At 42.1% G+C, this 15,060-nt stretch overlaps 2 protein-coding genes across 2 annotated transcripts in view; one reads left to right on the forward strand and one right to left on the reverse strand.

Moving 5' to 3' along the window:
* LOC125399540 (protein farnesyltransferase/geranylgeranyltransferase type-1 subunit alpha-like) overlaps positions 1–15,060 on the reverse strand; it is a 56,558-nt gene that overhangs the window by 22,538 nt on the left and 18,960 nt on the right. The window contains exon 7 of the mRNA XM_087912336.1: positions 14,566–14,628. Within this exon, the coding sequence (XP_087768462.1) occupies positions 14,590–14,628 (39 nt within the window). The 3' untranslated portion in view covers positions 14,566–14,589. The remainder of the gene's footprint in view (positions 1–14,565; positions 14,629–15,060) is intronic.
* Positions 970–7,107, forward strand: LOC125399537 (spermatogenesis-associated protein 31-like). Its single transcript, XM_087911862.1, has 3 exons — positions 970–1,187; positions 3,538–3,610; positions 4,128–7,107. Exons 1-3 carry the CDS (start codon positions 1,005–1,007, stop codon positions 7,031–7,033), a joined length of 3,162 nt encoding a protein of 1,053 aa, XP_087767988.1. The 5' UTR covers positions 970–1,004; the 3' UTR covers positions 7,034–7,107.

Below are 15,060 nucleotides of genomic sequence, written 5' to 3' on the forward strand. Positions count from 1 at the left end.
AATCTTTCCTGGTAGGCCATGACCTCATGGTGAAAGACAGATTATTAGAAATGGGTTGAGTCAAGATGTGGGAGTTAGCCAAGAAGAGGCTAGAACTAATGGACCATGCAGTGTTTAAATGAATACAGTTTCTATGTGAATATTTCTGGTTTAAGCTAGCAAGGCAGGAAAGCGCCCACACTCCTTTCAACAAAAAGATTTAATTAACATGTATTAGTTGTACATATTAATTTAACTCAGTGTTATATTTTAATACATGTTTATAGCAGGCATAATCAAAAGCAGCTTCCTTTTTACCACTCAATTACTTCTTAGCCTCTAATAATCACTTTTCTACACTCCAGCAACTGCTCTCCTCTGTCCATTCCCCTTTGAGCTGGGATTATAAGAAGTGACAGAAAGGCCTAGTTTGTTATATAGCTACTAATATCTGAACTCAAATCTTCATGATTGAACAAGATTTCTTAGCCTTGAGCTATCTCTCCAACCCCCAATATAAGATACTTTAAGGATGATAATACTGATCTTGAGTGTGGTAGTAGTGGTGCATGCCGTTAATTTCAGCGCTAAGGAGGCTGAGGGAGGCCAATTCTTGTGCATTCGAGGCCAGCATGTTCTACAGAACTAGTTTAAGGACAGCCAAGGCTGTTACATTGTATAACCCTGTCTTGAAAAAGAAAAAAATAAAACAAAATATAAACAAACAAAAATTCTCACTTTATAAGACCTCAAATTGAGATCTGCAAATGAGAAAAGGAACTAGGTAATATATGAATTCCTTGAATGAGGGAGCTGCTAATAGTACATTAAAGAAACAGAGTAGGTGGAACTGAAAGGAAGTACCCAAAAGACTGAGGAGGGAAGAATTCATCTGTCTGCAGTGCCCTCCCTCACTCAGAAGCCCTTTGTGATGTGGAGACCTGGTTTTGTGATGTGGAGTTCCCAGTTCTGTGAAGTGGACATGGGTTATCCTTCACTCCTCAGGGAGAGCCCGATCAGTTCAGATGGAGAATCTTCCCTCTCTTCTGGAAAGCATATACGCCACATGGCTGAGCCTCAGCTCCATGATGGACACAATGGACGTGATATTTGCCATTGTGTGTGGACTGGGGCTCTACCTTCTGGTACTTCCCTTCATTGATAGTCATCTGTCTTTACCGCTACCCAATATAAAGTTCATCAGGAAGGTAAGAAACTCTCAATCTAACTAACAGAGAATACTCCTCTCTCTATCTCTCTCTCCTCTCCTCCCTTCTCTCTCTCTCTCCATCCCCCTCCCCCCATCTCTCTCTCTCTCTCTCTCTCACTCACTCTCCATCCCCCTTCTCCCTGTCTCCCTTTCTCTCCCTGTCTCTCTTCCTTCACACAATCCATCCTTCCCTTCTCTGTGTCTCTTTCTTGATTTTTAAATTAGCATACAAAGTATTGGGATTAATGACGGGATCTTCAAACAAACTTCATTTTGTGTTGATTGCTGTCTTCGATCCCGCTCTCCTCCTATATCTCCCTCGCTACCTGTGCTCCTCCACTACCCACAAGACACTTTTTGGCTTTCATGTGACATGGGTCCTTTTGCCGGTCTCTCCTACCTCAATACAACATTTTACTACAAATTTCTACTTTTCCAAATCTAGTAGAGAAATGACTGGGGAGATATCTCCAGAAGGAACAGAGATCTATTCTCCAGAAAACTGGAGAGCAGAGTTGAGAGCAGTCACCAGGGCATCTATCTGGAGCTCACAGTATGTCTGTGATATATGCTGGTGGGCCAGGGTGAATTTGAATGCCATGGTTTAACGAATAGGACCAGCATTCTTCATATAAATTGGAGGCCTCTATATCAGGGATAAGACAAACATTGAGCACTGGTTCATATGTTCTCTTCTCTTGTACAATCCTTTCCTCTGTGATGGTTTGTCTGAGGACTGTGCTGAGCCTCAAAACGAATTAGACCAGAGGCCAGAGTGACTTCTGGGTTCAAGTAGCAGAATTCAACCTGGCAACTATGAAGCAGCTACAGAGATTTGACTCTTGAGCAGAAGAACAGTTACTATAGACAGCCAAGGTTGGCCTCACAGTGCAAATGTCTGTGCATCAGTCAGGAGACCACAGAAGAATGGAAGCTGATATGCTCTATAACCTTCTCCTTAATTTTGTTACACAGAGACCTTGCAACCCCATTTCTATGTTGGGCAGTGACAGGAAAAGGTCTCTGGAAGTTGGTGTCTCATAGCCTAGCTCCAAGTTCAGATCCTCAACTATGTCTGCCTCCCATAACACTAGGTTTACAAGCACATGTGCAACTATGTGGCTTTTTACATGAGTGATGGAGACCTGAACTTAGGTACTTACACAGCAATATTCTTACACACTAGGCCATCTCCACATCTCCCTTCTTATATTTCTTAAACTGGTTGACAAAGTGCTCAGTAGGTAAGTGCTTGTTTTGCAAGCATGACGACCTGGGTTTATATACTCAGCACTCAGAAAGCTGGGCATAGTGATGTGTGCCTGTAGCCTTGGTGCTAAGGAAACAAAGACTGAGGATCCATGAAGTTTCCTGGACAACCAGTCTAACTGCATCAGTAAGTTCCAGGTTTAGTAAGAGACTCTGTCATTAAAAATTAGAGTGACAGGAAGAATACCGACACATATCTCTGGACTCCCATATTCATACACACTGGAATACATATGAGAGAGAGAGAGTAGAGACAGACAGACAGACAGAGAGGCAGAGAGAAAGAGAGAGAGAGAACAACTGTTTGCACTTTTTCACTCACTTTAAAAATGTGAAGTTAAAACAACAAAAACAGAACAGAACCACCAACCAAGTTTGGTGGCACACTTCTTCAAACTCAGTACTTGGAAGACAGAGGTTAAGTAGATCTCAGTGAGTTCAAGGCTAACCTGATTTATATAGTTAAGTCCAGGCCAGCCAGGCCTGGAGAGCTATCTTAGCATTTAAGAACAATTGCTGTTCTTCCAGAGGAAGCAAGTTTGCTTCCCAGAACACATAGCTCACAACCACCTATACTCTAGGTCCAGAAGATCCAATACACTAATACACTATTCTGGTCTATGCTAGTTGCTAGGCACACAACACAAAAACACACAGCCCACACATTCCACACAAGCAAACAAACATAACACACCATAATACAACCACATACACACACATACCACACAAGCAAACACCACACCACCACATACACAACACACAATCACACACCGCAACCAATCACACACACACCACACAAGCACACACACCACATCACACAACCACACACACAACCACACACACACAACCAAACTTACAACACACAACCACACCACAAACAACCACACACAAACACCACACCAACAATCACACACACATCACAACACAACCACGTACACAACATAGAAAATGACATTAATCCTGTATCAAATTTAAAAATTCATGAATATTTGCAGCTTCTTTGGAGAATAATAAGACTATCTATCTGTCTGCCTGTCTGTCTATGTATCTATATCTACAATAACCTCTTTCTCTCTCAGCCTCAAAGGCAGATGACCTGGCAGAGTCGGTACAGGAAAAAGTTTAGGACTCAATCTAGGAAATGTCCCAAAGGTAAGTCAGTTTCTGCCATTAACTTGCCTGTGAGGAGCTAGCACCATGTTTCCCAGGTGAGTTGCAGAGGCCTAAGAAGGAGGTTCCTGGGAAGGAAATAAGAATACCCTCCTCAGGCTCTTGTGTTAGAAGAAAGCTGTGATGAGCCAGCTAACAGGTGTTCCTAACAGGGAGGGCTCTGGACTATTAGGAGCAATATTACCAGGACCTGGAGGTGGGACCTTGAGTAAAGTTGAATTTTTTCTGAGGGGAACCCATCCTTTCTCCCACAGGTCAGTCAGAAGGATCATGGGGTGAGGGTGACAGCTATGGGATCTGCTTATGAATGATTAAGTGTTGTTCATCCATCTATCTTGAGAATGCTATTGATCATGGATGACATGACCTTGGATGTTAATGAGCAGGCCCTAGAGTCTAATCTCATAATCTTTTCTAATGTGACACCCACAAATCTAGCTTACTATAAAAATCTTATGCCTTGCCTTACACCATCATAACCCAGTGTCCTAATTTCTAGCTTGGAGAGAAAGCCTGAAAAAGCTGAAAGAAAAAGAAAAAGATGAATCATTTCTAGAAGAAATTAGCCCAGGATACCATTTGCATTCATTAAGGAACATGTTTAAGTCACCAAGTACTAAACAAGGCAGCACTATCCTGCCACCCTTCTGGAACCTGAAAGGAAAATCAGAACAGCAGACAGCCACTCAGAAACTATCATACCCCACCATCTTGGGGGACCATTTCAAAGAGAAATACAACCAGCTCTTTTGGGGTCTCCCTTCTCTGCACAGTGAATCTCTAGTGGCCACTGCCTGGATCCCTCAGGCTACTTCTACTCTCCCTTGTCCCTTTTTCTTATTCAATGTCACCTCAAGTGTTTATCCAGTTCAAATGCGGGATCAGATGTCTCCAGTGCATTCCTGTACACGTTCTCTGTCCTACCTGGGCCTCCAATCCGCACCCTTAATTCTGGCTCCACCCCAATTCAAGGCCCCAGCTCTGAATCAAGCCCATCCACAACCCCCTCTCCCAGCCCAACTACCCTCTTCTCTACCCTACACAAATGATTATGGAGATTATGTATCATGTTGTTCTCAGTCACAAAGTCAGTCGCAGTGTCTCCCTACTGAAATACAACACGCAGAAGGGCACTCACTTACAAAACAGGAAAGGAGGCTGCCTTTACCCTTGATAGTCCAGAGACCTCAAGAAGTCTATGATGTCTTGACCTCCAACCGTTCCCAAGACTGGGCAGTCTCTATCCTTCCTGACAATTTTCCCATCAGCTGTGAGCTCCGAGAAAAACTAGAGCAACACATTCAAAAGTGGCTCATTCAACATCGATGGGACCTTTCTCGTAAGTTCCAAGAGTCTCTGGATGCGATGCAGCATCAGAACACAGTAACAAGACCTTGTAAAACCAGAGACAAACCAGGCCCCTCACGATCCTCTGGGTCTATGGGTGAAATTAACAAGGATGGCCACAAGGTGAGATTCCAACTACAAAAGGAATCTGGAAAAAATCTGGGTCCTATTTTAGGAAAAATCTCAAAAGATAAAAACAGGTACTTGGACAAAGATCCAGTAACGTTACAAGGGGCAAATATTTTGGAATCAGAAAGAAATACAGTGAAGAGCTTGAAGAGAGACTCCAAAACTGACTCAAAACACTTGAAGAATAAATTACAAAGCACATTAAAAGCTCATGTGGGCACAAAATCAGAGGAAATAAATCAAGGTCTGATCCCTCTGCGTGTGCGTCGATCCTGGCTTGCTATGAATGATGGTTTTTCGATGCCTAACGTCCAAATGGAAACTAAAAACGTACCATCCTCTAAGAGTTTAGAAAAGTCCATGAGCTCCTCACAGAAGCTTGCCTTTCTTGATCCAGGCGCTCACCAGGTCCTGGAAGAACATATTGTAAGGTTTCGAGTGAAGCACAGGTGGGGCCTACCCCTCAAGATGCTCAAGCCTGTAAACGTTTTTAAGCTGAAAAAAGTTGAGTCCTTGCCCGTTGCACTGTGTGACTCGCCGCCCTCAACTACCTTTGTATCTGGGACCAGTTCAGCAGTTGAGGTAGTCAGGTTCCTAGGAAAACCATGCCAGTTGAGAGAGGTGGTAATTGAGGATTCTTCTCCATCTCTAGGGTGTCTTCTCCTTGTTTCCTCTCCTTCTCATAAGGGTATCGAGAGAACTCTGGGAGCATTTCCATCTGGTGCTGACCATGAGCCTTCACAGGCCCCGCCAACCAAATCAGAGAGCAAGCATCATTCTGAAACTCTCAAGCACAAATTCACGAGTACACCATGTCAGAGTAGGACTGTCTTAGAGAAAGAGGGAGAGACCCAAGTAGTCCTTTTACTGCCTAGAACGACCAGTGTCCAAAACCCAGGGTCACCCAGTTACCAGGCAAAAACTGTTGCCAAGTTTCCACAAAGTGTGGAGACAGAACCAGCCAGTCAGCCACAAGTCTATACCACTGCTGTGCTCCTTCCTGAGCTTCCCAGGAGCACACTGCTTCCTGCAGACACTTTGGCTTCCCAGCGCTTAGGTGACATTGTGATGGTAGGAGGGGACAAGAGCCTGGTGCAGCAGAAGCCCAGTACTCCAAAGCATCAAGTCTCACCGAAGAGCCAAATCCAAGTGTTGGCACCTGCTTACCAAGGTGAGGAAACTAAGAGAAAAAGTAAAGGAAACCAAGAAGAAGGGCCCAAGCTCACCAGAGTCAAGGAGAAGGAAGATAAATTTAGAAAAAAACATCAGACCCTTCCAAAACCTGCACAGGTTCCTGCAGAAAGCCCCTTCCAAAAACTTGTGAGCCGCTTTCTTCAGTGGATTCACTCCAAGAAAGCAATCAAAGGGCGGGAATCTCCTCCTAAGGAAGATAAGCCTACAGCAGCTACTGCCCAGAGTCAACAAAAACAAGTAAAAGAAAAACCACGTGTGGACAGCAATGTTGCTGAGGCCCAGGAACTTATGACAGCACTTGGACAGATGCTAGAAAAAAAAATAATGCAACAAAGCAAACTCTGTGCTTCCAAGGTCAAACAGTACCCGGAAACTCCTCCACCTTCTACCCCTCAGTCTGCCTATGGCCATAAGCCAGCCTCCCACTCAAAGCAAAGAACACCAAGCCACCTGGTCAATTATTCCTGCCAAAAAAATTCTACAAAGGAGGGGAACATTAAAGACCAACCATCTAAGAAAAATGGACGATTTAGCAATGAACCACAGATTTTTCAGAATCCCAGACTTTTGCCCTGTAACACAACTTTAAACCTAGTGAGTTCCTTCCAGAATGGAATAATAGTGCCAACTGTTTCAAGTTACCATCTCTGCTGTCCTAGGCACTGTGCTGTTCGGAAAAATATCTATACTCAACGAGAAAAATCCTCTCTAGTTTTTCGCAGTAGAAAAATATAATTAAAAGAAAAAAACTTGGTCGTTGTAAAAATTATTTATCTTGTATTAATACATTCAATATATTTGATGTAGCCCAAAATACATATATTCCTCTTACTAAAGAGTGATGGTTCCTCTCTGTTCCATGTTTTATATGGGCCTTGGTTTCTACCAGAGATAAACAAGGATGAGTGATTGGCAGAGATAGTGCAAACCCACTTCCATCAAAACTCTTGACATCAAAACACTGTTTTCAGTTTACAGGGAGATGTTTTCCTTGGTAAAATGCTTGATGCAAAAGAATAAAGGCCTGAGGTTGGATCTTTAGCATACATGTATAAAACAAGCACGGTGATAGTTTTAATCCCAATGTGGGGGAGAGGAAGACAAGAGGATCCCTGGGGCTTGATGGCTAGCCAACTATTCAAATAAACAAGCTACAGCCTCATTAAGTGATACTGTCTCAAAAAAGAAAAAAAAAAGAGTAGATACCCAACACTGACCTCTTGCCTTTACACACACATACAAATATATATACACACAAATATGCGTGTCTGCTTGCACATACATATGCCCACACATAAAAATGGCATAAGGAAAAATGAGAAAATTCAATCTCATTGTCTGCTTCAATACTTTATATATCAATTTCACTGCCCAATTGCTTTATATTAACCTTATTAACTTTAGGGAACTGCAAAGACTAGGCAGACAGAGGCATCTTAAGCCTCAAAATTCTCCCTGGTGCTTCAGACAGGGCCAGAGTCAAAGAGCTTTACTTGTTATAAAATAGCCAGGACTTTGGATGGGGGCCCATAGCTTTCTTAGCAGAGAATAGATGGTGCCTGCCTCTAGGAAGCCTTTTCTCCTGGGGAAAGAAAGGAACAGTACAGCCTTAAGACAAATTCAGTCATATGCTTGCCACCTCTTTACATTCCTCATGCTCTACAACAGCAGAGGAAAGCACCTTCCAGGTCAGGGTGATGGTATCATTCAGGGATACCATTGAAGGTCATGTCTACTCCAGAAGAATAAACCCTACTGTTCACTTAATCTATCTCACAGCTAACTCCAGTCCAGGGAAGCATTCTGGATTAATGAAAAGGGGTATGATTGAGAGTTTGGGATTATAGACTCAGGGATGTATAAAATGAAATTAAAACCTTGGAATCAAAGAAGAAACAGGAAGGTGCTATAAAGATGTTATCAATGAGGAACACTTACTGTTCCCCTGCCATCTGGAAACCAAGAGGAGGAGGTTGTTAGGGGCCAAGTGATTCATCTTGCTCACACTTGTATCCCATCTATGATCCTTGGTTTCAGACCTAGAGAAGCCAACAAACAGCCCAACATAGACCGGATTGGAATTTAAAAAAATTAGGGAAGATCAACTGTTTGACGTTGCATATAATCAAATAACTGATCCTAGAAAGGATGATTTCACAATAGATGTAAAGACCAAGGATCTTGAGACCTTGTCTATTGTATGTATACACCATACCAGGACTAAAACCTTTAGAGAAATGGAAATTTAAAAGGGTGGGGGGATGACTTGGGATCACATGCAAATTTTCCTCAGCTCTTTGTCCTTGTTTATGTCAGAGACCAATAGGAAAGACACAATCAGAAAGGGTACACATTGTCAGTACCTTGTAGGAATGGATCCACTACCCTGTGTGGGAGAGGTCTATGCACTACTCTCTGCTTCTAGCATTCCTTCCTACTGGGCTCTGTCCATACAGAAAATTAGAAGGAGGAGGGACTATTTATGCGAAGACCATGTTCCAAGCAGTGCTACACACAGAACACAGAATAGGCACAGCTTAGAGACCTCATAACCCATGGAGGAGAACCTTGCACCAGACTGATGCTGATGCCAACATAAATGGGATTAGGCTGGTACTCACCTACATGTAGGGATAGTAATCACAGGCCCCTGGGGTCTGTGTGCTGATGCAACTAGCCTTCTCTTAAAGATGGACAACTAAGTTAGCCTCCAGAGTGGGACCAACAGTGAAAATCGAGATGGGGCTTGCAGGAAGGTCTGGAACTTGAAGCATAGTTGTTCTTCAGACAACAAAAACTAAGAAGAGGGTAATATAGATTGGACCTTGAACTCAGAAGAGGTCATATCTGACTGCTGCTGGCTTCTCTCAGGGCACCAAGAGGTGAGTTTTCTGAAGTGTGGAGGAGTTGGACCAAGATCCCATGGTTCTTATCTGGAAAAGGCAAAACATTGGCTACACTGTTGAACCAGACAGGAGACGTGGATTCTCTATCCTCCATAAGATTCAGGAAGGTCATCAAAGAGATCTAGAGAAGCCTCCCAGAGAGACCAGACAGCATGGACACCTCTCACTGCCTCACACTGCTTTGTAATCTGAAACTTCTCACAGTGACTTTCCATGGTAACCTCACATAGCTGAGTCCTCATGTCAACCTACACATGCCCCATGGAGATGTCTATGAAAGCTCTCACACACAAATCTCACAGACCCCTGTAGAGGCCTCTACAGAGACCACACACAGACCTTTCAGTCATGCAGAGGCCTCAATTTCAGAGTTGCACCCCTTCTCACACAGACACACTCCCAGACCCCACACTTAAACTTCCACATATACCTTATATAGAGACCTGTCTCACCCAGCAAATAGAGATCCACAGATACTGCTCACAAAACACCTAAAGGAACACAAAGACCACCCCAGTCTTCTCCCAAAGATGCCCCATAGTCAGCATGCAGAGATCCCAAATCCCAAATTCCCCCAGAAAACCCCAGCGACTCCCTCACAAAAATAGTTAGAAAACAGAGACTCCCCAAGTCTCAAAAAATCTCTCACAAAGACCACCCTCCCCCATGCTCTATAGATCCTTCTTAGATTCCAGTCACCACCCTGAAAAAAGCAGGTGATGTTTCCCATCTCTCACAGGTCTAATTCAAAGAGCACATTAGAGACCGCCAAAGAGACCTCCCACGGAGCTGTTCACAAGAACTTCTTTTCTCTCTGACACCCTACAGAGACAGCGCCCCTTATAGACTTCCCACACCACACAGATCTCCCATTGCCAAGGATGCTTCAAGGAACCTTTCCCAGAAGTTTCAGACTGCTCACAGTTGACACAAAACCTCTTACGGAGACTCCACAGAAACCTCATCCAGGGTTCTCAGTGGAGAACTTGATCAAGGGTCTCATATGGAAAGTTCATACATTCTGGAGCCTGAGCAGCTGATGGTGAAACATCATCAGCAAAATGGTACCCTAGACAGGATTGTGTTGTGAGTCACTGAGTATCACGGCCACATTGTCAGCATCATTCCAAATGGGATTCACTTATTGAAGAAACACATTATTTTTATCTTAGTAATATTCTTTTATCTCTGAAGAAAATCTACATTAAGACCTGTGCAAATATTTTCTTTCACAAGATTTCATTAGTTTGAACTTTGTTTTTACCTGGGGAGGGGTGCTGAGGGAATGAAGGTAGGACCAACAGACAAAGATATAATAAAGCTGGGATTAGGTGGAATCTGCTATCACCTCAACTAGGAACCTCAGTGTGTTCATATTGTACAGCACAAAAAAGGGGCTACCTAGTCTTAGTCGGAGGTCTCTGTACAATAGGTGTAGCTCAGGCTGTAAACTTCAGGAAAAGGAAGCTATGGTTGCTAGTTTTGAACACAATAATCAGTGGTTCATAAATACTAATACTTAGACTGCTGAGGGAAATATTGTCATTCTTCTAGAGCCTGGCCAATATAGGTAATGGCTTTGGCAATTTCTCATGGGTCCTAGGGCCACTGAGTTCTCAACATGGCTGGGTGCATGTCAACAACACATATTCACTTGTTGTAGGAGGCTACTTGCTCCCAGCTGCTCAGCCCCGAAATAACCACACAAAACTGCATTAATTAAATCACTGCTTGGCCTATTAGCTCTAGCTTCTTATTGGCTAGCTCTTACATTGCAATTTAACCCACTTCCATTAATCTGTGTATCGCCACGTGGATGTGGCTTACCAGCAAGGTTCTGTCTGGTATCTGTCTCTGGCAGGGCTACATGGCTTCTCCTTGATTCCACCTTCTTTCTCCCAGAATTCAGTTTAGTTTTCCATCCCTAGCTCTATACTGCTAAGCCACAGACTGAAACAACTTCTTTATTCATTAACCAATAAAAACAACACATATACAGAACAATCTCCCACACCATTCACTCAGGACTTAACTCACTGGAGGGACTTTCTCCACTCCTTACAGAACTCTGATCAACAGTTTAGAGAATCATACATTTTTAAACACAGTAAACTATGGCCAACTTCCAGTGAAAGTGATTTTTCAGTTTGTTAACATTGGCCCAAATTATATCAATGTCACGTTTTTGTCTCTTATTGGGGGGAGGTTTTGAACTTACATGGTTTTCTTTTTTTGAAAGACCTGAAGCAGAGGAACCAAAAACAACTTAAGGAATTATTTGTCTTATTTGTTTATAAGACAAACGGCTTATTTGTCTTACAATTTCAGTTATACTGTGTCATTAAAGAATGTATGTCATTAAAGGAAACTTTGGTAAGAACCCACGCAGGAATTTGAAGCAGAAACCATGGGAGAATGCTTCTTGCTAACTTTATCAGCTTTGTGCTCAGCAGGCTTGCTTATACATCTATGGCCCTCTTGTCCAAGGAGTGGCAACTACACTCTTGGACATTGATGTGCTCTGCTACATCAATGATAAATTCAATGCCCTATCCATATACCACAGTTCTATCTGATCTGGTAATCCTTAAGACAGACTCCCTTGTCAGGTGACTCTAGGCCAAAGGTTCTCAACCTGTGATTTTCGAACCCTTCGCGGGGTATTAAATGATCCTTTTATAGGGGTTGCCTAAGACTATTGGAAAACAGAGATATTTGTATTATATTTATAACAGCAGCAAAATTACAGTCATAAATTAGCAACAAAAAAAATTTTATGGTTAGGGATCGCTACAAAATGAAAAACTGTATTAAAGGACCATAGCACTTGGAAGGTTGAGAACCATTGCTCTAGGCTGTGTCAAGGTGAAAGTTGAAGTTCATTAGGACAATATATATTATGTTTTTTATTTCAGAGTTGAAAAAAAGAGGCATTGCTTAAAACACTTAAAGACAAAAGTCTTTACTTGTATAAATATAATTTCTGATAAGATTATTGTGATTGTTATTATCTGAACTGAAGAAGGTATACATTTAATTAGATTTATAGCAATTAATACAATGTCTGACTTATCTGGCCATCACTTTCCAAAGTACATGCTTTGGTATGACTTTATGTTTCTCACAGGAATGAACTGTTATCCTTGCCTTGATAAATTCTATTTTAATGACAGCTGTTAAGTATGTGTCACTAGATGATCCACCAGGATCACACCATCATGGTACTTTCTCCAAGAGTTACAGAGTTTATGTAAAGGGATTTTTAATTAGTTTTGACAAAAAATTTCATTTTTCTATTATGTGTGTGTGTAGTTGTGTATTACATGCTTGTGAGTATATGTCACACAACAAGCATGACACCAAGCTGAATATCATGGGTGTTTTCCTATGTCACTTTTTACATCATTGTCTTGAGACAGGGTCTCTCACTGAATCAGAAGCTCACCATGTTGGCTAGGCTGGTTGTTCAGCAAGCTCTTGGAATCTGCCCCACAATGATGGGGTTATAGGCATCCATAGCTATGTTTGACTTTTTTAAAAATGTCCTAAGCACTCTCCCTAGCTCCGTATAGTTTAAAATTAAATTATTTTTCTATGTTATTTCCCTGTGAAGACATTGAAAACTAAATGTCATAGTAGCAGTATGGTTGCCCTCTAGCCCTAATCAGATTATATACATGTTTTAACAGTGCAAGCTATGCAAGTAAGCATAGTGATCAGAACCAAATTAAATCAGTTAAGGGAAAATTAAAAGAAAACTTTTCTACAGGACAATATTGTCTTAGGGTAACTATTTTATCAGGTTTAAATGATTGATATTATTTCGAATTAAAGTTGTTGTATGAGGAGTAGGCCTGCTTTTGGTTCCAGTCGCCAGGCTCCCAGCTGCCTAGATAGCTACACCCTGAAAATAACCACACAGAAATTGAATTAATTAAATTACTGCTTGGCCAATAACCTTTAGCCTCTTATTGACTAACTTTCACATCTTGATTCAACCCATTTCTAATAATCTGTACGTCACCACGAGGTCGTGGCTTACCAGGAAAGATTCAGCATGTCTGATCTCGCAGCTTCATGGCGACTCTTTCTGCCTCCTTCTTCCCAGCATTCAGTTCTGTCTACTTTGCCTACCTAAGACTGCCCTATCAAAAGGCCAAGGCAGTTTCTTTCATCACCCAATGAAAGCAACACACAGACAACACACCATTTCCCATTTTTCTGGTTAAACAAAATGGATTTAATTTCTTTTCATACAAATCTGAGGCTACAATTTTGAAAACAAAATCTTGATACTATATGTTATTATGCTCTCTTTGAATTGTTTAAATGCTAAGGAAGGAGCAATAGATGCTAAAAGATACTTGTTCATAAATTCTGCTAAATTAATCCAAAAGAGGTATTTTAAAAATACCTTGACTTCAAAATTGAAGTCAAAAGGTATGTTACTTTGAAGAAGAGATTTTGCTATTGTTCCCACAGAAAATGAGAGACTGTGAATTCATTCTGAGTTAAGAAAAGTCAGGTTTGATCAAAGAAGACCACCTGAAAAATCTGTGGTAAGAACAGATGGCCCGGATGTCTGAGTTCTACATGCAGAACAGATTCAAGACTGCTGCCTGAGATGATCAAGACTCACAGGATACTTCAGTCAGGACTTGATCATAATTTAAATTTTCTTTAGGTCCCCATAAGATTATCAGTGCTCCCAACCAGCTGAAAGTAGCCTGGAACACTCCATTTCTCCCCAGTCCTGTCCAGACCACCAAAAAAGCAGGATGTGACCTGCATGGCTAAGAAAGGTACCAAGCCATGTGGTTAACATAGATAAGGATAATGAGTTAATATAAGTGATAAGAGCTAATAAGAAGCCTGAGCTAATGGGCCAGTCGGTTTATAGCCTAATGTAGATTCTCTGTGTGACTTTCTCTGGGACTAAAGGGCTGGGGAACCAGGCGGGACAGATACCCCAGCAAGCAGGACCTACAGGGCAGATGCAAGGGGACAGATGAGTGGTATCAAAATGCATGATATGACATCCACAAAGAATCAATAACTCTTAAAAGAATTTTTAAAATATTCAGCAATAAATGCAAGCAGGTGAGAAAAAAAATGAACTAATACTATTACAACACATCAGCATTGCTGTGTACTGCTCTAAAAACTGTTGATGTGTGCCCAGAGGTGAAAAGGGGAAAAACAGAGGGCACAATGCCAGGGGACTGTGAGCATGCTATGCTTCTACTGTTAGATGTATCAACCCAGGAAATTCCTTGGCATTCTTACAGAGGACATTCCATGATGTGGCTCATAGCAGTCTGGTGGTTCTCTTACAAAAACCCAGCAAAAACAGCCTCTTACCCTTTCAAGTAGTTCTACGCACTTTCACTGTGTGGTACTAATTTGATCCTTTCCAGAGAATACCTGTAAGGAAAAGAATATTATTTTAAAAGAAGAGACCAAGTAGACACAGTTTTAGAAACACTGGGGTGGAACCTGACATGTGCTTTCCCATTTCTCTCCTGTCAGGCATTCACTTGGATCCTCCTAATGTTTCCTGGTACCATTAGAGCTCCAACTAGATAAGAGAATACTGAGTATGCACATGTCAATCTGTCTCAACACTGCCCCTTCCCCACAAAAGAAGGAATGGGATTGGAGAGACAGCTTAGCAGTTAAGATACTGATAGCCGGGAGGTGGTGGCACACGCCTTTAATCCCAACACTCGGGAGGCAGAGGCAGGCAGATCTCTTGTGAGTTCGAGACCAGCTTGGTCTACAAGAGTTAGTTCCAGGTCAGGCTCCAAAGTCACAGAGAAACCCTATCTCGAACCCCTCACCACAACCAAAAAAACC

This window comes from Myodes glareolus, chromosome 12, assembly GCF_982192425.1.
Source record: "Myodes glareolus chromosome 12, mMyoGla1.1, whole genome shotgun sequence".
NCBI classification, from domain to species: Eukaryota; Metazoa; Chordata; class Mammalia; order Rodentia; family Cricetidae; genus Myodes; species Myodes glareolus.

Bases quoted from the DNA above. Each gene is read 5' to 3' on its own strand.
- LOC125399537 (XM_087911862.1), top strand. From the start codon at position 1,005: ATGGAGAATCTTCCCTCTCTTCTGGAAAGCATATACGCCACATGGCTG. The intron at 1,188-3,537 runs GTAAGAAACTCT...TTTCTCTCTCAG, and splicing joins ATATAAAGTTCATCAGGAAG to CCTCAAAGGCAGATGACCTG. The intron at 3,611-4,127 runs GTAAGTCAGTTT...CCTAATTTCTAG, and splicing joins ATCTAGGAAATGTCCCAAAG to CTTGGAGAGAAAGCCTGAAA.